The sequence below is a fragment of the Pecten maximus genome, chromosome 13, assembly GCF_902652985.1.
Source record: "Pecten maximus chromosome 13, xPecMax1.1, whole genome shotgun sequence".
Classification (NCBI taxonomy): domain Eukaryota; kingdom Metazoa; phylum Mollusca; class Bivalvia; order Pectinida; family Pectinidae; genus Pecten; species Pecten maximus.
This window is the reverse complement of record NC_047027.1, coordinates 36,465,126-36,489,563: the sequence shown is the minus strand read 5'-3', so window position 1 is coordinate 36,489,563 and position 24,438 is coordinate 36,465,126. Positions and strand designations below refer to the sequence as shown.

The 24,438-nt window shown below is 37.0% G+C and overlaps 1 protein-coding gene across 5 annotated transcripts; it reads left to right on the top strand.

The window, feature by feature from the left end:
• Positions 1–8,487: 8,487 nt before the first annotated feature.
• On the top strand, positions 8,488–24,242 carry LOC117341116. 5 transcript variants are annotated; one of them, XM_033902954.1, is made up of 5 exons: positions 8,488–8,790; positions 17,287–17,445; positions 18,379–18,429; positions 19,837–19,851; positions 22,764–24,242. In XM_033902954.1, exons 3-5 carry the CDS (start codon positions 18,419–18,421, stop codon positions 23,683–23,685), a joined length of 948 nt encoding a protein of 315 aa, XP_033758845.1. In that variant the 5' UTR covers positions 8,488–8,790; positions 17,287–17,445; positions 18,379–18,418; the 3' UTR covers positions 23,686–24,242. The 5 variants fall into 5 exon arrangements, with proteins under 5 accessions (XP_033758845.1, XP_033758846.1, XP_033758848.1 ...); XM_033902957.1 differs by having other exon boundaries at positions 8,491–8,790; positions 19,837–19,847; XM_033902955.1 differs by lacking the exon at positions 19,837–19,851 and having other exon boundaries at positions 8,489–8,790.
• Positions 24,243–24,438: the final 196 nt, after the last annotated feature.

Here is a 24,438-nt window from a genome sequence, read left to right as displayed (position 1 = left end):
GATTGGTAGTGTTTTGATGTTTTTATTATTGAACCAAACCGTCCCGGTGTTATTCTCGCCAGGACACTCCGAGCCAGAGACCGACTCTGTATCCGAGCACGAACTCCATAGCATCGAAGATATAATCAGCAAAGATGATTAAGGAAATCTATCTAATATAGAGGTTGTGTTATTATTATCGACGACTTAAGCCTACCGACTATCCAGCCCACTGATATAGCCTCCCACAGCAGCTGTCACACACGGAGCATGCCATTGGCAGTATAGTAATCCACCAAGTTGAAGATGTAAATTCTACCCAAGGAAGCAAAGACAAAAACTTTGATGTATAATATAAACCAAATACCTTTTATCTTCACACACGTCCCGCCTTCCAACACACGCTTGCACCTTTCATACTTGTCTGTGCCCTCCGACACTCTCCCTTACCTTCCCTTACACGTGTATACCTTCCCACACTCGCTTAAGCCTCCCCATACTTGCCTGCACCTACACACACTCGCCTGCACCTTCTCACACGCCTGCACCTACCCACACTCGTCTGTACCTTCCCACACTCGCATTCACCTTCCCACACTCGCATTCACCTTCCCACACTCGCATTCACCTTCCCAAACACGCCTGCACCTTTCAACACTCATCTGCACCTTCCCACACTCGCCTGCACTTTCCCAAACACGCCTGCTTCTTCCCACACACGTGCACACCTTCCCACACTCGCTTACGCCTCCTTATACTTGCCTGCACCTTCCCACACTCGCCTGCACCTTCCCACACTCGCTTACTACGCCTACTCACACTCGCCTGCATCATTCCACAATTGCCATCGCCTTATCACACTAGCCTGTACATTCCAACACTTACCTGCATCTTTCAACACTCGCCTGCACCCTGCCTTCTCACATAATACACATTCGCCTGCACTCTCCAACAAACGCCAGCATCTTCCTTCTCACTCTCGCCTACATCTTCTCATACTCGCCCACGCCTTCTCGCTATTCGATGAAGACGGACAGTAAGTATTTATTGCGCAATAAAGCTGATATCACTTAATCAAACTTGTATCCCATGGACATACAAGGTATAGGGGGGATCTGGTTCAGGTTTCTACAACGTTCCTTAACACGAGGGAATTCAACAGAAAAAGATTTTTGGATTTCAGATAGGGGATTTTCGTCAAGTAACTGTATTCTTATGGAAAATTTCAAATGAAAGAATTTCTTTAAGTTAAGAATACTGAAGAACGTGGGCCTAATCGGTAATATGATTCTTTCCCGCTTAAAGTTCATTGCGAGATTTCATCTTGGCTAACAGGAAAATTCACCCCAAACAGATACACGAAATGTATTCAAATATTTAATAAAAAAAATATTGTTTAGAACGATCAGGGATCGTTTATAAACACAACAAGCCACAGATGGTCGCTTTTGGCAGTGAAATCTACAGAAGGCAAAACCAAGCTACAACCTTTCGGAGTGGGACCGCGGCGGCCGAGTGGTTAATGTGCCCTGACGCTTTATCACTAGCCCTCCACCTCTGGGTTGCGAGTTCGAAACCTACGTGGGGCAGTTGCCAGGTGCTGACCGTAGGCCGGTGGTTTTTCCCGGGTACTACGGCTTTCTTCCACCTCCAAAACCTGGCACGTCCTTAAATGACCCTGGCTGTTAATAGGACGTTAAACAAAATAAACCAAAACCAAACTCTTAAAAAACCCATTCTTTTCGAACAGCGCAGCCTAGTAGTCAGAAATGGTACTAAGGCAGGTAATATAACAACAGAGTTTGACATATGTTTGCTTAACACATTACCCTGATGTCAAATTTCTAAGCGTACAACCGTTGGTTGGGTTCATCTTGTCTCTGTTTTGTAATTCATGTCATCTAATCTGTGATATACAGCAAGAAAACATGTTTAAATTTCATGATGGATATTCAAAATGCTGAGCGTTATGCAGGAGTAACAGCTACCATTTTTAAAGACTCTGGTATGTATCTGTTGCGGGACCAACCCTAAAGCATCAAACTAATGACCAAAATGTGAGTCAGTGTTAAGAGACATTAAGAAGAATAGTATTGTTAAGAAAAAAAGAAAACGATAAGATTTAAAACTGAGTCGTCTCTTGTTAATCGTGCAAACTAAAAAGGAGTAGCAGGTACAATTCTTATGCCCTTACTACAAGGTAGTCCTTTGAATAATTCGATAAAAATATTCATACCATAAAGTTGGGATGTGCATACATGTGTGCTTCAAGGATGTGTGTTTTAAGGATGTCTGCTTCAAGGATGTGTGCTTCAAGGATGTGTGCTTTAAAGATGTGTTCTTCAAGGGGATGTGTGATTAAAAGATGTGATTAAAAGATGTATGCTTCAAGGATGTGTGCTTCAAGGATGTATGCTTCAAGGATGTATGCTTCTGGAATGTGTGATTCAATGATGTATGCTTCAAGGATGTGTGCTTCAAGGATGTATGCTTCAAGGATGTATGCTTCAGGAATGTGTGATTCAATGATGTATGCTTCAAGGATGTGTGCTTTTATTATGTGTGCTTCAGGGATGTGTGCTTCAAGAATGTGTGCTTCAATAATGTGTGCTTCAAGAATATGTGCTTTAAGGATGTGTTCTTCAAGGGGATGTGTGATTAAAAGATGTGTGCTTCAAGGATGTGTGATTCAAGGACTGGGGGAAATTTTGTGCCTGGGCTGTCGTAGATATTCTGAGATGAAAAAGTGAGGATGTATTATATACATGTCAATCATTCCTTGATTAAACCACAAAGCCCGGTTATAGATCAAGAACGACGATTCTTCGCTTGACAAACTCGTGTTGAACCACTAGGAGCTTAATAAGCAAAGTTCGGGTGGCGTACATTCTTTGTATTGGTAACGCCTACCGCCGGGCTCTTAAAAGCTCGGTTAGCTTTATTGTAAATTAATATACAAATAAACATTATCAAAATCATGATGAAATATGTCAAAATAAATACAAGTTATCATTTCATGTTTACGCTTACGTTAAATTGTTTCTGGTTGAAACTAACAGTTGAAACTAACTTAACCAAAGATTTGTAATTATCCATATTTACGCGTGATGATTAGGCTTGATCAAGAGTACCAGAGACAAATCTAAATAGAACTACTTGTCTAGAAAAATCAATTGTAAGATGTATTATTTAAAAATGTAAAAAAAGGTTTGAAGAATTCCGGTAGTAGTAGTGTCTCCGGTATAAAACGGCTATAGTAGTAAAGTTACCGGTGTTCAAACAATATATATAACGTATTTTATTTTTTATTTCTTTTATGAACTGTCGTGGTCAAAATGTGAAAACATTACATTTTTTTTGTATCTGCATCGAAGTGGCTTGCATTGGTGTTTATATAGTTTGTTGAATTTTTTTAATTTTTTGGTGTAAGTTAAGAATGGCCACTTTTTCTAAGTTTAGATTTATATATTTTATTTTGTATTTTTAATTGTTCAATCAAAAGTTATTTTTGGTATTGTATTATGATTTATTATGTATTACTCCGACAACAATACATGGCGACAGCGCCACGAGGGCTGTGCTGTAGCTCAATCTGAGAGTTAGATGTGATCATGTTGATAGACCAGGGGAGGTAATCCAAATGTAACTGAAGCAGCCTAATCAACCATCCAGAACTCCTCGGGTTCTTTTTTCAAAGTATAGCCAACCCGAGCATGATCCGAATGCCTAATCAACATCGTCACAAAGTTTGGATCAAATACAAAGATCCCTGTTCTATCGCTTGAAAGGAAAACTACCAAATTAATCAATCTGTTTTAATTGAGATACCCTTTTAAAGGGACATTCCTTCGTTTGAAAAAAGTTTAGGCGGTCAAAATTAAACTTACTGGAAAATATGTATTTTTCCAAGCGGTAAAAGTTATAATCTTTGCATTAAAACGGCAGTTTTACTCTCAAGATAAACCAAAGTTATTCGAGTATCAAGCCCTGAAATTTCTTAATTCGACCCGAAGTATCACTAAATTACCACTAAGACAAATGTTTTTTGTATACGATACGCATATTTATTTAGTACATTTCGGGGTTAATTTAATTACTTGTAGGCACAAACACTTATATAATCATCGTTCGGATATAGATTGTATCAATAGAAATTATGCATGTTTCTGATGTCCGAACGAAGGAATGCCCCTTTAAGTATTTGGAAGGAAATACGACAATAGCTATAAGTGTGTATCGTTTGAGAGCCCTCAATAAACATATATCTCCGATCAATATTAAGGAGAAATCAATCATGAAAGGTTACATAAATATTTTCCTGTGTCGCAATGATTTAGGGGCCAGCTTCGGTGATATCTATTGTGTCATGAACGTATATATTGTCCCCTAGATGAAACCAGGATGGCTATAAATGACACTTCCCTACTGTCACTAAAATGTTTTTTAAATCTCATGAAAAAAATTTCTAATGACAGCATGTTTGTTTTTCAAGTCAATTCAACAGGGTTTGAAATGATAAATAATGCCTCTGTTTATATAGACTCCGTTACATTTTGAAATTTATTTCACTTAAAATTGTTAAAGTATCGGTTGTTGGGAGGTTATGAAGGACATGTGTCAACATACTAGAGCCGTCTGTACACGATCCAGTGAAATATTGCGGTATCTCAACAGTAGTCACGCAGGTCTGTGGACGGGGTAAAGCATATTGGATATTTTGTCTTGAGAAATATTTTCTGTGATCACCTTGGTCAAATACACACTGGATACATGTTATGATGTCTTTCGTCACCACATGTGGTACCCGTAATGATGTTTCCCGTCACCACAGGTGACACCCGTCATGATGTCTCCCGTCACCACATGTGGTACCCGTCATGATGTTTCCCTTCACCACATGTGGTACCCGTCATGATGTCTCTCGTCACCACATGTGACACCCGTCATGATGTCTCCCGTCACCACATGTGACACCCGTCATGATGACTCCCGTCAACACATGTTACACTCGCCATGATGTCTCCCGTCACCACATGTGGTACCCGTCATGTTGTCTCCCATCACCACATGTTACACTCGCCATGATGTCTCCCGTCACCACATGTGGTACCCGTCATGTTGTCTCCCATCACCACATGTGGTACCCGTCATGATGTCTCCCGTCACCACATCCGGTGCTTGTCTTTATGTCTCTCACCAATACCTGTGGTCTCTGTTACATTGTCATGAACCATAGACATCTTTTATTTAGTTAAATCGACATATCTTGTCTATCAATCACTCTCGTTGGCCCGGATTTTTTTATAGATGAGATGATATCCGTAAAGTAGGTTTGTAGGTAGGTAAAAATATATCGATTTCATCTTGAATAACATTATAGTTTCCACTCGTTCAGACATAAACTGACATACCTGGTTATCTCAAACTTGTTTAGTTGTTAAAGATTCATCTTACTTTATGTTAACTATATGATAGTTTTGGTTTTTTAAATTTAGATAAAATCAAGAGATTTTCACTCATTTGGGATGAGACAAGAGGATCTCAATTTGGGGTGTTCTTAAGTTGCCAAACACAAATATGGGCGTTACATCCAATGTAAGGAAATGTTGACGTGACGTGATTGAATTGTCCATGTGACGTCATGTATTGAATACATAATTTGGTTTGTTTTTGTTTAACGTCCTATGAACAGCCAGGGTCATTTAAGGACGTGCCAGGTTTTGGAGGTGGAGGAAAGCCGGAGAACCCGGAGAAAAACCACCGGCCTACGGTCAGTACCTGGCAACTGTCCCACGTAGGTTTCGAACTCGCAACCCAGAGGTGGAGGGCTAGTGTTAAAGTGTCGGGACACCTTAACCACTCGGCCACCGCGGCCCCTATTGAATACATAAATCAATACATAAATAAACAAATAAGAATAAATAAATAAAGTACTTTTTTCAACGATTACATATTTTTGTCAAAGGATAACATACATTCCCTATACATTTAAAATTCTGTACGTATTCACACTCTAACGTTGGAATCAAGACATTAAGATTTGTCGGCGGTGACCGTTCTCTCTGTGTGAATATGTAAGTATTTCAATTGGAGGTTGTTCTTTGTGACTCGGCGTAATTTATAATTATTATTCTGATATATGTACCGGTCTTCGTAACATTTAAAAGACTCCAAACAAACGGTGAAATCTGATAGGGTTAATACAGGCCATACGACTTCTCTGTACACATTCGCTACACAGAAGGAACAAAGACAAGAAATATGTCAATATTATCTCGACATGGTCAACATTTAAATATCAACGTGTTCGCAAATTAAAGCTTCACGTGTGTCTATTTATGGAAGAGCAAAAAAGCAATATACAATTCGGTCGGTGCGGTTGTTATCCGGAAAGAAATCTCCTTCACAGTTTTTATCTGTTGGTTCCGTGTGTGTCTGTGTGTATGGGGGGAGGGGGTTGTGTAGGGGGTGGGGCTGTTCTGTATCTATTGGTGTCGGAGGGGGAGGGGGAGGGATGATTTAATATACATTATAACGCTCAGCATCTCCGCTAGTTCAATGCCGGGTCAACAGGTAAATAAGTAATTAACAATATCTAATTATCCATATTGAGATTATTAGTTTATGCGTTATGTGACCGCCTGACAACAAAATGAAAGGTCACGTGGTAACGAACAGGGAAAACAGAAAATGGACTACGTATAAATTATACTGTACATATGAAAAGGATAAAGGTTATTCCAAATGGTTACCCACCATTGTAAGAAACGATTTCAGACCTATCTACATGAAGACTTTAAGATTTAAATGTACAGGTCTCTAATAGTCACAAGACACCTACACATGTACAAAACCAGACACATATGTACCTGTGACACGTACAAATAGTCACAAGACACCTTCACACGTACAAAACCAGACACATATGTGCCTGTAACACGTACAAATAGTCACAAGACACCTTCACACGTACAAAACCAGACACATATGTGCCTGTAACACGTACAAATAGTCACAAGACACCTACACACGTACAAAACCAGACACATATGTGCCTGTAACACGTACAAATAGTTACAAGACACCTTCACACGTACAAAACCAGACACATATATGCCTGTAACACGTACAAATAGTCACAAGACACCTACACACGTACAAAACCAGACACATATGTGCCTGTAACACGTACAAATAGTTACAAGACACCTTCACACGTACAAAACCAGGCACTTATGTACCTGTAACACGTACAAATAGTCACAAGACACCTACAAATGTACAAAGTAAGACACACAAAATCTATGTAACACTAAGACTCACAAGACACCTAATGAATGATCATGGCACAAAATAAAATACGGGTACATAAAGGATTCTCAACATTAGATTTCAGAAAATATTCTTTCACGCAGAGAATTGTGGATATGTGGAATAGTCTCCAAATTTGATGTTGCAAATACCATATCAATTAAAAAATTCGAATATAAACTTGATGAACATGGGAAAAATCAGCCACAAAAGTATTGTTTCAAAGAGAAAATCAAGCTGTAAACTAAATAATTATTTATTATTTCAATAACTTTATTTCGAGCTGACAATCAAAGGATGTAAATCTTGTACATATTTTATGTATGCTGTCAGAACAAATCAGGGGCCGCGGTGGCCGAGTGGTTAAGGTGTCCCGACACTTTATCACTAGCCCTCCACCTCTGGGTTGCGAGTTCGAAACCTACGTAGCGCAGTTGCCAGGTACTGACCTTAGGCCGGTGGTTTTTCTCCGGGTACTCCGGCTTTCCTCCACCTCCAAAACCTGGCACGCCCTTAAATGACCCTGGCTGTTTATAGGACCAAACAAACCAAACCAGAACAAATCTATGTTGTATCTATGTATGGCTATAACTATAGTAGCTTGTGTCGCTAGTTTACCGCCTATACGACTCCGCCTATCGTTAGATTTCGTCTATAGCGACCACAGAACCAAATCAAAAATAGATTGTGGGTTTTCCTCGTTAAGATTTAATAGGAAGGTGAATGCATCGGGGCCTACTGATTGGATATTTAGGTGAGAGAAGTTTCCAAAGTTTTATGTGTGGTTGGGCAATACATGTAGATGTAAAATATATAGAAAAAAGTATTTTTTTTCCTAGCCTGTTTTTGTCAGGGGGAGTTAAGTAAGTGTGTATTTCGTTGTAAATTTAGATGAATTTTTGGTGCTGAATTCAATACAAGATGGTGGCCCCCCATATAAAAAAGTTCAAATTGGTAGAATTTTTAATCATTTATTTACAGGTTTCCGAGATGACAAAACTATGGCTAGAGGACCAGCGTTGAAAACTCCATTTAATCAGGACAGTGGTAAACGTTAACATTATCGTCTATGGGAAATCATTTGGTTCCGTGGTTTCTATAGTTAGGTACGACCTACCCTGATCACTGTCTGGCGTGTATGGAGATTCGTAGATCTATCAAAGTAGCGGCATGTCGCTTCAATGTGGCTTGTAGATCTAATGAAGTGTCAATGACAGATATATAGAGCTGTAGCGGGGCTCCAGTGAAGCGTGTCCACGAGTTACCGTCAGTCACCAACACATGTGTAACACATAACACACCTGTAATCAATTAGTGTAATTTTGATTAATTTGGAGGACATATGTGTGGTTTTGAATGGTCCCGATCGTATGTGGAGATACGTTCTACATAGAAACTTTCTGTGTGCTATAAGAAGTGGTTAAGATCATTCGGATGGTTGTAACTAACACAAACTACCTGCGGAGATATGACTTTATGATTTTCCAATGAATTCTGAAGGTAAGGTAATATATTGTGGCGTATTAGCATAGTACCACTCTCCTAACTTCACATCTTCTACTGTTGGACCCTGGCAATACGTATATATTAGTTTTACCTGTGTTCAATAGTAACGGCTGTGTGCATTTTTGAGGGACGATTAATATGTGTCACTCAAAAATTAATCATTATACGCATGGTGGGTTGTACATGTATCTGTGGTGAATTTTCTGGTGAATTATTTCGTCGGGAATGATTTTAATTGTAAAGATATATAGGTAGAAATCAAACCCCACTTTATATCCGTTATGAAAATTACAGAAATCTTAAAATTTGGAAGTAGGTTCTATGTTTAAGTGTATATTAAATCGTATCTATAGGGACGTCTCTGTCATACACTCCATATTCGAACTTATTTCGTTTTAACCTCCGCTCCACCCTCACACTACCCCACTTAACCCTCACAGCCACCGCGTCACTACTTTCCTCCAAACCCCTGGGTTAAGTAAGCCTATACCATTCTGAGTTACGTCCCTTGTAATTATGACGCACAGTCTATGTAAAATGATGTTACACACCCCAGATCCGAAGTATTTTTTCTTTCACCCTCCTCTCCACCCTCACACCACCCTACTCAACCCTCACAGCCACCGCGTCACTGCCTTCCTCCAAACCCCACGGTTAAGTAAGCACAACCCGTAACAGTGAGTTACGTCCCTTGCTACTATGACGTCAATCTATGTAAAATGATGTTATACATTAATGGATGAAGACCCTGTGACACTGTCGTGTGATTTGATAAGCTACGCATAAGATTCCTGGGGTTAAAACACAGTATGATGTCTCCGATCGATAATATCTATAAACATCTGACATTACTGTTACAGTTCACGAGATGTTTTAGTTTAAAGGGACACGATACATCATCGTCAATATAACGACCCAACTGAATGTCACTCTTCTTTTTTTGCTGTTTGTACAGTTTGTTTGGTTTGGTTTGTTTTTGTTTAACGTCCTATTAACAGCCAGGGTCATTTAAGAACGTGCCAGGTTTTGGAGGTGGAGGAAAGCCGGAGTACCCGGAGAAAAACCACCGACCTACGGTCAGTACCTGACAACTGCCCCACGTGGGTTTCAAACTCGCAACCCAGAGGTGGAGGGCTTGTGATAAAGTGTCGGTACACCTTAACCACTCGGCCACCGCGGCCCCTTTTGTACAGTGAAACCAGCACATGTTTATAGCCTACCGTGCATAGTATAGCACTATACAGAAATGAAGATAAGACTCTTAATTGTAACTATGAAGTTAAAATCATGGTATAACTCATTGTTACGCAGTAACACCAACTAGTTTTCAATATACAGTAAAACCCCGAAGGCATGCTCTGATGTAACGCCCTTCACTTTCACTCTAGAGTCACCAAGTAATAAAATCCTTCCGTCAAAATATTACTCAATTTATCGGGCTAACACATGCCCACGGAGAATCCTATAGAGTCCTGTATTAGCGATTGAATTTCAGTCTAATCTATGTAAATTATACGAAATCAACAGAAAACATCAGGAATAAGTGAAAACAGATACAGGCCTTTCGTGGCTTTTCTTATCAAATTTTCGAGACTGGCCAATCTAATTAAAATTAGACTTATAATAATTATAATACTTAATACTTATAATTTCCGCTTCTCAACGATACACTACAATACAAGTATTGTAGTGTATCACTTGTGTTGTAGTGTATCGTAGAGAAGCGGAAATTACAAGTCTAATTTTAATTAGATTGGAGACTGGCAGACTGTGATTTTCTAAATACATACAGCAAATAATTAAAATATTTAAAGATAAACGTAAACAAAAAGCGGCCATTACTTACACCACTAGTAATATTTAAGTGTATTCTTATACATGAATGAGGATGTAATTCAAATCGACTTCGTTTCAACAGCAAAATAAATATTATTGGCATTAAAGCACATTTGCGTATGCAAATTCTGACTAACATTGGATTTTGGGCTGAATAGTTAAATGTAAACGTAGCAGTAAGTATGGTTCGCTGTAATGATACATCTTTATCTATCCCCATTTATATACTCAGATTGATAAAAGAGCATTTCCTTTAAATCTGAAGTCTTCTTTATACGTCAAAAATAAATCCCGTTCCGAAATTGAATTTATTCATCGATTTCAGATTAGGGGTGAGGTGGGGTATTTATGTATGAAAGTCAGAGAAAAGAAACGTATGCGCATGGCTGCATTTACAAGCGTTTTACATTAACGTTTGACACATGTAAAGCCGTTAATCCGAAGTCCGGTTTGGCGATGAATTATTTTCTAAATAAAAACTAATTTCGCCACATGAATATATATGTAGTTCCTTGATAAAGAAACAATTGTTTTTTAATTTCCTTTGATATGTCATGCACGTATCAGACATTTTTGGTTCGAGATGATAAAGTTTCAGAAATACAGGGGAGATAACCACCCGTGTACGGTATACAGTAATTATAGATATACAGGGGAGATAACCACCCGTGATAGGTACGGTATACAGTAATTATAGAAATACAGGGGAGATAACCACCCGTGATAGGTACGGTATACAGTAATTATAGAAATACAGGGGAGATAACCACCCGTGATAGGTACGGTATACAGTAATTATAGAAATACAGGGGAGATAACCACCCGTGATAGGTACGGTATACAGTAATTATAGAAATACAGGGGAGATAACCACCCGTGATAGGTACGGTATACAGTAATTATAGAAATACAGGGGAGATAACCACCCGTGATAGGTACGGTATACAGTAATTATAGAAATACAGGGGAGATAACCACCCGTGATAGGTACGGTATACAGTAATTATAGAAATACAGGGGAGATAACCACCCGTGATAGGTACGGTATACAGTAATTATAGAAATACAGGGGAGATAACCACCCGTGATAGGTACGGTATACAGTAATTATAGAAATACAGGGGAGATAACCACCCGTGATAGGTACGGTATACAGTAATTATAGAAATACAGGGGAGATAACCACCCGTGATAGGTACGGTATACAGTAATTATAGAAATACAGGGGAGATAACCACCCGTGATAGGTACGGTATACAGTAATTATAGAAATACAGGGGAGATAACCACCCGTGATAGGTACGGTATACAGTAATTATAGAAATACAGGGGAGATAACCACCCGTGATAGGTACGGTATACAGTAATTATAGAAATACAGGGGAGATAACCACCCGTGATAGGTACGGTATACAGTAATTATAGAAATACAGGGGAGATAAACCACCCGTGATAGGTACGGTATACAGTAATTATAGAAATACAGGGGAGATAACCACCCGTGATAGGTACGGTATACAGTAATTATAGAAATACAGGGGAGATAACCACCCGTGATAGGTACGGTATACAGTAATTATAGAAATACAGGGGAGATAACCACCCGTGATAGGTACGGTATACAGTAATTATAGAAATACAGGGGAGATAACCACCCGTGATAGGTACGGTATACAGTAATTATAGAAATACAGGGGAGATAACCACCCGTGATAGGTACGGTATACAGTAATTATAGAAATACAGGGGAGATAACCACCCGTGATAGGTACGGTATACAGTAATTATAGAAATACAGGGGAGATAACCACCCGTGATAGGTACGGTATACAGTAATTATAGAAATACAGGGGAGATAACCACCCGTGATAGGTACGGTATACAGTAATTATAGAAATACAGGGGAGATAACCACCCGTGATAGGTACGGTATACAGTAATTATAGAAATACAGGGGAGATAACCACCCGTGATAGGTACGGTATACAGTAATTATAGAAATACAGGGGAGATAACCACCCGTGATAGGTACGGTATACAGTAATTATAGAAATACAGGGGAGATAACCACCCGTGATAGGTACGGTATACAGTAATTATAGAAATACAGGGGAGATAACCACCCGTGATAGGTACGGTATACAGTAATTATAGAAATACAGGGGAGATAACCACCCGTGATAGGTACGGTATACAGTAATTACAGAAATACAGGGGAGATAACCACCCGTGATAGGTACAGGTATACAGTAATTATAGAAATTCAGGGGAGATAACCACCCGTGATAGGTACGGTATACAGTAATTATAGATATACAAGGGAGATAACCATCCGTGATAGGTACAGTATACAGTAATTATAGAAATTCAGGGGAGATAACCACCCGTGATAGGTACGGTATACAGTAATTATAGAAATACAGGGGAGATAACCACCCGTGATAGGTATTGTATACAGTAATAATATAAATACAGGGGAGATAACCACCCGTGATAGGTACGGTATACAGTAATTATAGAAATACAGGGGAGATAACCACCCGTGATAGGTACGGTATACAGTAATTATAGAACTACAGAGGAGATAACCATCCGTGATAGGTACAGTATACAGTAATTATAGAAATACAGGGGAGATAACCACCCGTGATAGGTACGGTATACAGTAATTATAGAAATACAGGGGAGATAACCACCCGTGATAGGTACGGTATACAGTAATTATAGAAATACAGGGGAGATAACCACCCGTGATAGATACGGCATACAGTAATTATAGAAATACAGGGGAGATAACCACCCGTGATAGGTACGGTATACAGTAATTATATAAATACAGGGGAGATAACCACCCGTGATAGGTACGGTATACAGTAATTACAGAAATACAGGGGAGATAACCACCCGTGATAGGTATGGTATACAGTAATTATAGTAATACAGGGGAGATAACCACCCGTGATAGGTACGGTATAAAGTAATTACAGAAATACAGGGGAGATAACCATCCGTGATAGGTACAGTATACAGTAATTATAGAAATTCAGGGGAGATAACCACCCGTGATAGGTACGGTATACAGTAATTATAGATATACAAGGGGAGATAACCACCCGTGATAGGTACGGTATACAGTAATTATAGTAATACAGGGGAGATAACCACCCGTGATAGGTATGGTATACAGTAATTATAGTAATACAGGGGAGATAACCACCCGTGATAGGTATGGTATACAGTAATTATAGTAATACAGGGGAGATAACCATCCGTGATAGGTATGGTATACAGTAATTATAGAAATTCAGGGGAGATAACCACCCGTGATAGGTACGGTATACAGTAATTATAGTAATACAGGGGAGATAACCACCCGTGATAGGTATGGTATACAGTAATTATAGTAATACAGGGGAGATAACCACCCGTGATAGGTATGGTATACAGTAATTATAGTAATACAGGGGAGATAACCATCCGTGATAGGTATGGTATACAGTAATTATAGAAATTCAGGGGAGATAACCACCCGTGATAGGTACGGTATACAGTAATTATAAAAATACAGGGGAGATAACCATCCGTGATAGGTACGGTATACAGTAATTATAGAAATACAGGGGAGATAACCACCCGTGATAGGTACGGTATACAGTAATTATAGATATACAAGGGAGATAACCACCCGTGATAGGTACGGTATACAGTAATTATATATATACAGGGGAGATAACCACCCGTGATAGGTATGGTATACAGTAATTATAGTAATACAGGGGAGATAACCACCCGTGATAGGTACGGTATAAAGTAATTACAGAAATACAGGGGAGATAACCATCCGTGATAGGTACAGTATACAGTAATTATAGAAATTCAGGGGAGATAACCACCCGTGATAGGTACGGTATACAGTAATTATAGATATACAAGGCAGATAACCACCCGTGATAGGTACGGTATACAGTATTTATATATATACAAGGGAGATAACCATCCGTGATAGGTACGGCATACCTTACTAATAACAGATCTGTAATAGATTTCCTACTGTGGAGTTATGTTCCGATAATTATGTGTTTGCCTTCTAAATGAGGGCAAACAAGTAAACATTGGTTCAGGTTTCGGACAGTTCACGTAGCTTTAACAATCTTGTTGTGGACAAAATTCCTACAACTATTCAAGCCATTAATTTTATAGAAATACTCTTTCGTTTTATATATAATATGTACATGTATATACTTCTCGTGAAAAATTGACTGATCAAAATATGTAGAGAGTTTCATATTATTTATAGTTTTCTTAATTTCAGCTTCAATGCAACAGGTCTTTTGACAATCATTTTTCATTTTTGTATTCATTATTTGAATTTTGTCATTATTGGCGATAAATAAAACAATATACTTAAATATCAAAACATAACTGTGATACATAATTAATACATGTAATATACATGAATATGATATTGTTAACTTTATGTCTGTTAAGCTAACAATGCTTTGGTAACCAAGGATAGGTCTATATTTGTCTATATACAACCTGGATTTAATAGCACAGATTTATTTATTTTCCATTAGTTTTACTGTAGAACCATTAACAACTAAAGGCGGTACCTTGTCAATATTGATATTCAATTAATAATTCACTTTCCGTATACACCGGCGTACCGATACAAGTGTTAACAGAATAGATAATAATTAGAACAGTTTTCATCCGATAACGGAGAGGGGTTTCACTTCAGATGAGGACACGCTCTAAAGTCCGGCATTTAACTATTATGTTAGGGAAAAGGGCAGGGAAGGGTAGGAGAGGGGGTGGTTGGAGGGGGTGGTTGGAGGGGGTGGGGAGGGGGGGGGGGGGTTAAAGTAGGGAGAGGGGTGATGAAGGTCGGACTAGAGGGTACAGGAGAGTATATATAGTATAATGGATTTAGGGGAGGAGTATGGTGGTGAAGGTCAGACTAGAGGACACAAGATATACGTGTAGGGTCAGAGAAGGGAGAGAGGTGGTCGAGGTCACCTTTGAGATTCCATTAACAACCAGGGCCATTTAAGGACGTGCTTGGTTTTGGTGGTGGAGGAAAGCCGGAATACCCCCACCGACCACCGACCTGCGGTCAGTACCAGGCAATTGCACGACGTTGGTTTCGAACTCGCGACCTAGAACCACTCGGCCATCGCGGCCCCTAAACACCTTGGAGGACACGCGATTGTGTGATAGGGTCAGGGTCGGGGGAGTGTAACAGAGCTCACAACTGGAAGGCACAAGACAAAATAGTGGTAGATAACAGTTTTTGTTTATTTTTCGAATTGTATAAAAAAAATCACTGATTATAATGTGTCCTTTAATTTCACAATTGGGCTTCCTGTGTATTGCTTTTATTTACTGGAACGCAGAGAAAAATCCCCCCCCCCCCCCGGCGATTTTAACGCTTTAAATCTACATATAAACTAAGCTACCGTTCAAATATTTTTTCTATTCTCGTGACTATATATTTAATATATAGATACAATAAATTATTTTTAGCATACATCTCAAAAGATGTAAATGATTCATGCCATTATACGATTTTACCACTGTTACGGGATTGTCTTACTTTAAATGTGGCCGGCACAGCCCGGCTACCGTACTTTAAATCTCTACACAACATGGAAGACATCACAGGTTAAGGTTGCCGATATATCTGAGGGCGATCTTCGAGTGTGACGTTTGTCTTTGATACTGTAAACAATAGTCTTTGTTTCTCTATGTAGGTACGGTGTTTATAAGTTGTACGTATAATTTAAAGGCGTACAATTGTCTACAGATTTGTTAGTCGTTTACACTGTTTGTGTACTTTTAAAGTAATTGTAAACATGGTTTTATATTAAGTATTGTGTTATGTTGAATATCATGTGTGTTTATCATTTAAGGGAAAACTATTTTAACAGTCATATCGGAGCATACATATTATGTATAAGTGTATATTTTATATGCCATAGGTAATCTTTATCTCGATATTGGAGGAAATATGGATAACTACCTCATATTTGAAAAGAAAAAAGAAAAAAATTAAGTAAAATAATAGTTTTAAGAAAAAAAAAAATCTAAAAAAAAGTTTAAAAGGATAAATTAATTTGAAAAAAAAATTAACATAAAATAAATAAATAAATAAATCATCAGAAACCGTCAGTATTCCTTCATTACCGGTACATTGTCAATTATTGTAGCTGTTTTATTGCCACAATTTCAATAAATGTTGTACATTTCCGTTTTTTGATTGTGCTTCGATCCAAATTTACACATTAGATACATCTTGAATTGCTATGAATGCATAATTCAATAAGATTTTATAACCAATAAAGAGAGCCATTACATCTGTTCGTTTTGATGAATAGAACGGGCAGATGATTTACAATATATCTCAGTTGGAGATCCACTTTAACTCACATTGTAGATTTGATTTGAACATATTTTATTGCCTTTTTTATAGCAACAGAAAAAAATTGGACCCGAGTTCAAGACAATCAAGATGTTAGATCCATAAAGACCCAAAGCACAGCTTACTATTTTCAATATGATTTCCAATAACGATAGTGATGCATGTATTTTTCTGAAAAAATAATCAAATGCTTGGATTGTCGGTTTTAATTGTATTATGTGTTATTTTTCTAGTTCCTTCACCATCTCAATCCACGCTATGACCTAATCTAGCTGTGATTTACCGTTGACGCCGAACACGGCAACGAAAAAGACGTGGGAGCTGGTATCAGGCGACGTCACTTCCGGTTGTCGGAAGTCAGTGGGAAGAAATTCCGTCAGCACTCGAAAAACGTAAGTAGAATTTAGATAAATTGATGCCTGTTTTGAACAATCATTCCATTCTAATGAAATCCATAAAATTTGGAAAAACATGACGTCAGGTTATACTCAAGTTGATGTGACGTCAACTTGTAAGGAACTCATTTCCAACGAATCGTATCTGTACCTCAAATACGTAAGAAAGAAAGAAAGAAAGAAAGAAAGAAAGAAAGAAAGAAAGAAAAGTACCGGAATTCTTCTCCTTTCTGTTTAATCGATCAAATTAAATTTGCGAAGGAAGTCATGGGAACAAAGAAAAAGCATTGTTTAGTTAGTGATGTTCATTATATCTGTATTTAATTAGTGATGTTCATTATATCTCTATTTAATTAGTGATGTTCATTACATCTGTCTTTAATTAGTGATGTTCATTACATCTGTCTTTAATTAGTGATGTTCATTACATCTGTCTTTAATTAGTGATGTTCATTATATCTGTATTTAATTAGTGATGTTCATTACATCTGTCTTTAATTAGTGATGTTCATTACATCTGTCTTTAATTAGTGATGTTCATTACATCTGTCTTTAATTAGTGATGTTCATTACATCTGTCTTTAATTAGTGATGTTCATTACATCTGTCTTTAATTAGTGATGTTCATTACATCTGTCTTTGATTAGTGATGTTCATTATATCTGTATTTAATTAGTGATGTTCATTACATCTGTCTTTGATTAGTGATGTTCATTATATCTGTATTTAATTAGTGATGTTCATTACATCTGTCTTTAATACTGACAGACAATGATTTCCTGTAATGATAATGATTATTATATAATAGCATGTATGTTTTTATAATGACATTCCGTATCTCTTGTATGATAAACACGATTTTTTAACAAGTAAATAAAATGTAAGAAGAAAAATACATGTATTAAGAGTAACATATCTATTGTTTTCCAGATTTCTCTGGTTCTGACTGACGTGGAGACAAACATCAAAGATGCCCAGGAAGTATGAAAGTTTCATTTTCAATATTTATCCCAGAAAATTTCTTATAAATGACAATATAAAACTATATATATTAATGAATGATTATCATATCTCCATCTAACATCAAAATCGTTTATACATTATTGAATAGAAATTAATATCGTATATGATGTATAATAGATGACATATTTTGCTTTAGATATCAATAAAGCGCACAAAACAGTTCTCCCCTCCCCCACACACTCCCCTAAAAACGGCTGTCTTTGACATAGTATTCCCTTTAGAATTGAATTTGTATTAAAAGTCACAAATTACACATTCAATGATGTAATAATTAGTTAATTAGATTAGTCGCCTAGGCCTGTTGTGCGTTAGATACGAAAAAGAATTAAAATTCTTTTGTAGAAGTTTTCTGTAACAAAAGTGAAATTATTGAATATTTCCTCAGAGTGCCTGTCAACACTATCTGATATTGAAATACGGGAAAGCGTTAATATTTCAGTACCAGAAATGTAACGAATGATTTCTCGAGCTCATTTCTATTTCTATATTGCCTTTGGCCTTTGAATAGTTTCTTTGATATTTTCATATAGTTTATACACAATAAACAAATACTCGCAATGTATTTGTCGTTAATCACAAACTATGATTCGAACTTTTCAACTTTGATATCAATACTCAGCGACATAAGATGGAATATTCCTATTTCAGTTTCCATTGATTTTGAAAAATGCATGTACATTGTAGTTTTGCTTATTATAAAAACTTTAATGCCTTTAGTATCATTGTTCATCGTTACAAACTTATTGTTGTAGTACGATTTTAATGCTTTCGTGAATATCAAGTATTAAAGGGACAATCCTTCGTTCGGACATCAAAAACATGCACAATTTCTATTGATGAAATCTATGTACGAACGATGATTATATGAGTGTTTGTTCCTACACGTAATGAAATTAACGCCAAAATGTACATGAAAAAGGTGTATCGTATACAAATACCGTATGTCTTTGCGGTAATTTACTGATACTTCGGGTCGAATTAAGAAATTTCAGGATTTAATTCTAGAAGAACTTTGGTTTATCTTGAGAGTAAAGCTGTCGTAATAATGTAAAGATTATAACTTTTATTACCAGGAAAGAATACAAATTTTCCAGTTAGTTTAATTTTGACGACCTAAACTTTATTCAAATAGAGGATGCCCCCTTTAACACTAGTAAGGGCGATAACTTTTATAATGATTAGGAAAACAGTAAGGAATTCAACATGTTGTATTGTTTCTATAATACAGAAGAAAGAAATTTTGCCTTCTAAATTATTTTACAAGATTTTGTAGTTTTCTTATTAGATCAATCAATTAATCCATCGATATATTTTTGTATAGCGTATGGTATATTTCAAGTTTTACTAACCTATGTCTATTTACAGGGACGACCGTGGTAGGTATGGCTATCTATACTATATATGTATGTACATACTGTGTATACTTGGAGCTTAACAATTGTTTCTAAAGCCAGTGAGACCTATTACAGTTGCATTGTTTGAGGTCTCATTAGCTTTCTAAACATTAAAAGATTTTTTTTATCATGACATTCAAACCTGTATTCACAGACTGCCGTTTGACCTTTATGCAGGATGGTCTCTTAGTAAAGGTTGAAACAAAAAAAAGCATACCGTTGTATCCAGCGTGTCAAGGATGAGCTATTGCTAAAGGCGGGCGGTTATATTTACATAATCAGATATATAAATGTATTTTGTGCGAAAAGTAATTTGATCTAGAGTTATCTCCCTTTAAGGCGTTTAATATAGTTGTAACAGTGCGGATGATTAATACAATTTAAATCCCTGCATCCGCTAGGGATCGAACCCGGAACCTCTGTGGGGATCTCTCTAGACGAGCGGTATATACCAGGGTTACATAGTTAAGGCAGTATGGTGTCTTACTATATTTCTGTGTGAAGAGTTATTCCCCTTAACGATTCCAAAGTGAGGTTTGAGGAGATGTTTAGTCGTTTTAGAAAATACACTGAAATGTATATCAATTACTTTTCGTGGAATTTTAATTTGACAACTTTATTCGCTGTCAAGGGAGATAACTTTATTAAAAGTGTACTTATCACATGCAAAGTTCCTAAAGTGTTCAGTGGTATTGCTATACACAATTATCTGAGCGTCCAAATGCTTATTGTAATGTACACCATTGACAAACATATTTATTCCAGAGCTTATCATTAATTTCAAGTGTACCGATATTGTGTTATTCTCTCATCACTGATATAACATCGCGTTAAATCAAATTAAAATTGTAATAAAATGATGTACAGTATATTCAGTTATGAGAGAAACACCGAACGAAAATCTTATTTGTGATGTTAAACTAAATCTGAATATATTGGAACTGGTGTCAATGACGTCACAAATAAGATCGTACTGTTACACTATTTACACAGGAGAGTTCTGTATTATGGGATGCGGAGGGAAAAACGAAACGGAATGTGGAATTGCAGAATAATGGCGACTTGGTACATATGATATTTTTGACATTCTCTGCTATCAAAACGTGGTACAATGTAGATGAGAGATCGAGGTCATCGAAGGGCATCAGTATAAAAAGTTGTCTTCTTTCTTAATTTGTTTTTCTTTATATATTGTCACGTGCGATGATGTCATGTACATATTGACTGTTCCGTTTATATTTCGGTGACGTGATGCATTCCACTTTCCGTTCCGTAGTAACATCCGGGCATACATGTGTGTAAAGCGATTGCAGATGCGTGCGCACTCACTCGGGTTCTTTTCTTCATTTTTCGAACAATCGTTAAAACATAATACTGCAAAATTTTATTTGGCCATTAACAAACGGTATGATTATACATTAAGACATATTAAAGTTTGCAGATAATTATATCTATACGATTTGGTTACATATTATCGTAAATGTTTGTTTGAATCAAAATCTGGAGAACCGTACCACCTACCGTTGGGCATGATTGGTTTAGGGAGAAAGGTTTGAGTGAATGAGGAACTTTCTTACGTGCGTTTTTTTTTCGTTTCAGTGCTTTTCAATCAGAGACTTAGAAACATCTGCTTTGTTTTTACACAAATCTATTTATAAATATGCCGTATCAGGACTCGTTATAATAAAGAAACTATAAAAGTCACTTTTATCTTTGTACAGTGGAACCTCTTGTGTTCGGACGATTTGAGTTTAATATGTGTACGGTTTGATTTAAGTCTGGGCGAGATTTATACTTCATTTCAGTTGAATTGAATGTTTTGCTCGAGTAAAAATGTTATACAACGAAAATCTCCAACCGTTAAAAATGTTTAACAGCCATCTTTACAGTCACAACAACGGTCATACAGACGTATTCTGTCAGTCAAGGGATCCTTTACAAATCTCAGGGGGGAAATCATATTTTAAGATATACAAATGTATGTAACGCAACATGAAACACTAACTTTGATACCATCGTTATAAAGTTTACACACATATAACATATAAAAATATCTTAAATCACATTTCATGAATTGATTTATGAAAGCATGGTAATTATAAAGCCCATAACTGAAGACCTGTGATTGGCTACGTATTCCTAATGAGTAATCGTGACGTCATAGCTTCGTGGCTCTACAAACATTGCGACATCACCAATGATTGCGATAGATAGTGAAAATATCGTCATTTTAGATTTCATATCAGTTTGGTAAAATTGTTTGATAATCAGAATTGTAAATTTTTTTTCCATTTCATATGAATAATGAAACTCGGAACTAACTTTTCATTTCCCTCGCAGCAGGCTAGGTAATATGATTTTTTTTAGTCTCCTTCCATAAGCCCCGTGCGAAAAGAAACACCGTGTAAGCTGATATACATATGATTTACATACACCAAACATAAAATGCAAAAAGTTTCTGTATAAAAAAAAAATAATGAAGTGTTGTGAAATATTTTAATGAAATCAGTTCAAACAAGCTAATAAAATCAACGCTTTTCTGTTGTTTTTCTGGTACGTACAGTCAGCTATGATTCGTGATTTATTATGAACTTTACTTTTGTTGTTTTGACATAATATCAGGTTATTTAGTTAAGTTTAAACAACATTTTTATTTCAGAAAGATGCAATATCCAATATTTTTTAAAGATCACATATACTTATCTATTTATAATTTATCCTGGACCTGTGATAACAAACGATAGTTTCAGAAAATCCATTGATAATCTATTGTAACTTTCAGTATTATGTTTAGCACTTAAAGAAAAGATTTCGTCATATCTGAAAGATAATGTTTTCTATTCAATACATGAAGGTACAGACAATTTTTCGTAAACACAAGTTTTGTATGTTTTACAGGAATATCGATCGAGATGTGAAGCTCATCAACATGTCATCACGCAGAATGATGATAGAACGAGAGCGCGCGGTAGATGGCGCTCGAAATCCCGCCTTCAGTAAACTCGGCTCCACGCTTCTAGATACTTATACCAAGCCAGACCAATATCTCACGAAACAGTATCGTCACATCAATTCTCAAATTCGACGGATGGAGGCGACGATGAGACTCAAAAAGAAACAATTCGTCCAGACATCACAAGTTTTGAACTATGACCCCATAATTCTAGTTGAACGCCCTCCCTCTCCAGAAAACGTCAAAATGGCAAAAGCAAAAATACTGGCCGAAGAAATGAACGAAGAATTCATTGCGGACGAATACAAACCGCATTACATGAGGCAATTGCGAACTAAAGCAAAAACGCCGTCAACTTTAATGACAATTGACGCATTTACGGTAAAATCGAAAAAGAAACGTAACATTTGGAATAAAACCCTTGATGAAAGAGATCCACCCGAATTCCAAAGTACAGTAAGACCATATTCAAAGTTGACTGAGAAGGAAAAGACGGACTTACAAATAGGCTGGTCTTACCATAAGCCTCGCTTAGAAGCTGAGGAAGATCAAGAGCCAAAGCGGGAGAAATCGATGACCCCTAAGTCTAAGAAGGCGCACGAGACTGAAGGCGAGACAGACGAAGATGAGGAGTTCTTTACTCCATTCATCACACAGATGGCAACGGTGCGACGTCACAGCGCGTCCGTAGCAACATCCAATCAGAAGTCTGTAGACAGACCGCGGTCGGGTCACGAGAAAACTGGCAACAACAAAAACGTCAGGTTCGTAAGTTCGAAACCCAACAGTGCCAATATCATTAAAAATGGCGGAACTGGACTTGTGAGAAAATCGAAAATATCAGTAACTAAAATAGGAGGGTATTGATGAGATCTGAGCTGTGCTGGGTAGTTAGAAGAAACAAGAACAAAAGAAAAGAAAAAGAAGGTAGAATTAAACTTACTACTTACAAATATTAACAGTAACACACAAAGTATACGTCTAGTCGACTCCAAGAACTTCCTGTGATATCAATGTGTTTATGGTGATGACTGTTCCAGTTCTTACTGATTTGTTAAGAAGTTTGATGACAAAACGTGCACTTGTTTATACCACGATTGGCTATTCTGGACGTCAGATCGAAAAACCCGAATTTTTCGGAATTATAACAATGTAGACAATTTAACATGATATACAGACAAGTTTGTCTGCCTCTCTGTACCTCGACTGTCATATCATACTTTCTATGATGTCTTTACTTCCCTCTCTTCCTCGTGACACGCGTCAATATAAGTTCACATTTCCAGAATATATATGTTATAATAGATATTTTTATCAGGGAAAATTTGGTTTGTTATAAGCATAAATCATCTAACAATTATATTAACTTTTTTTCCGTAATATTATTGTTTGAAAAAAAGAAATAAAAACAAATTATTATTGTTCAGGTTTTTATTTAATGAAATAATAGACACATCAATGAACTGCATGATGTTGTATCATACAATAAATATTGTATCATACAATAAAGAAAATTGTAAGTCGGTCTGAAAACCAATGGAACAAGGACAAACGCACAAACAAGGACACACTTTTGGAAAGTCATTACGAAAATAACCTTGTGCTACATATAGCCATATT

Excerpts from the sequence above, each read along its gene's own strand:
- LOC117341116 (XM_033902952.1), top strand. The coding sequence starts at position 22,696 with ATGTTTTCTATTCAATACATGAAGGTACAGACAATTTTTCGTAAACAC.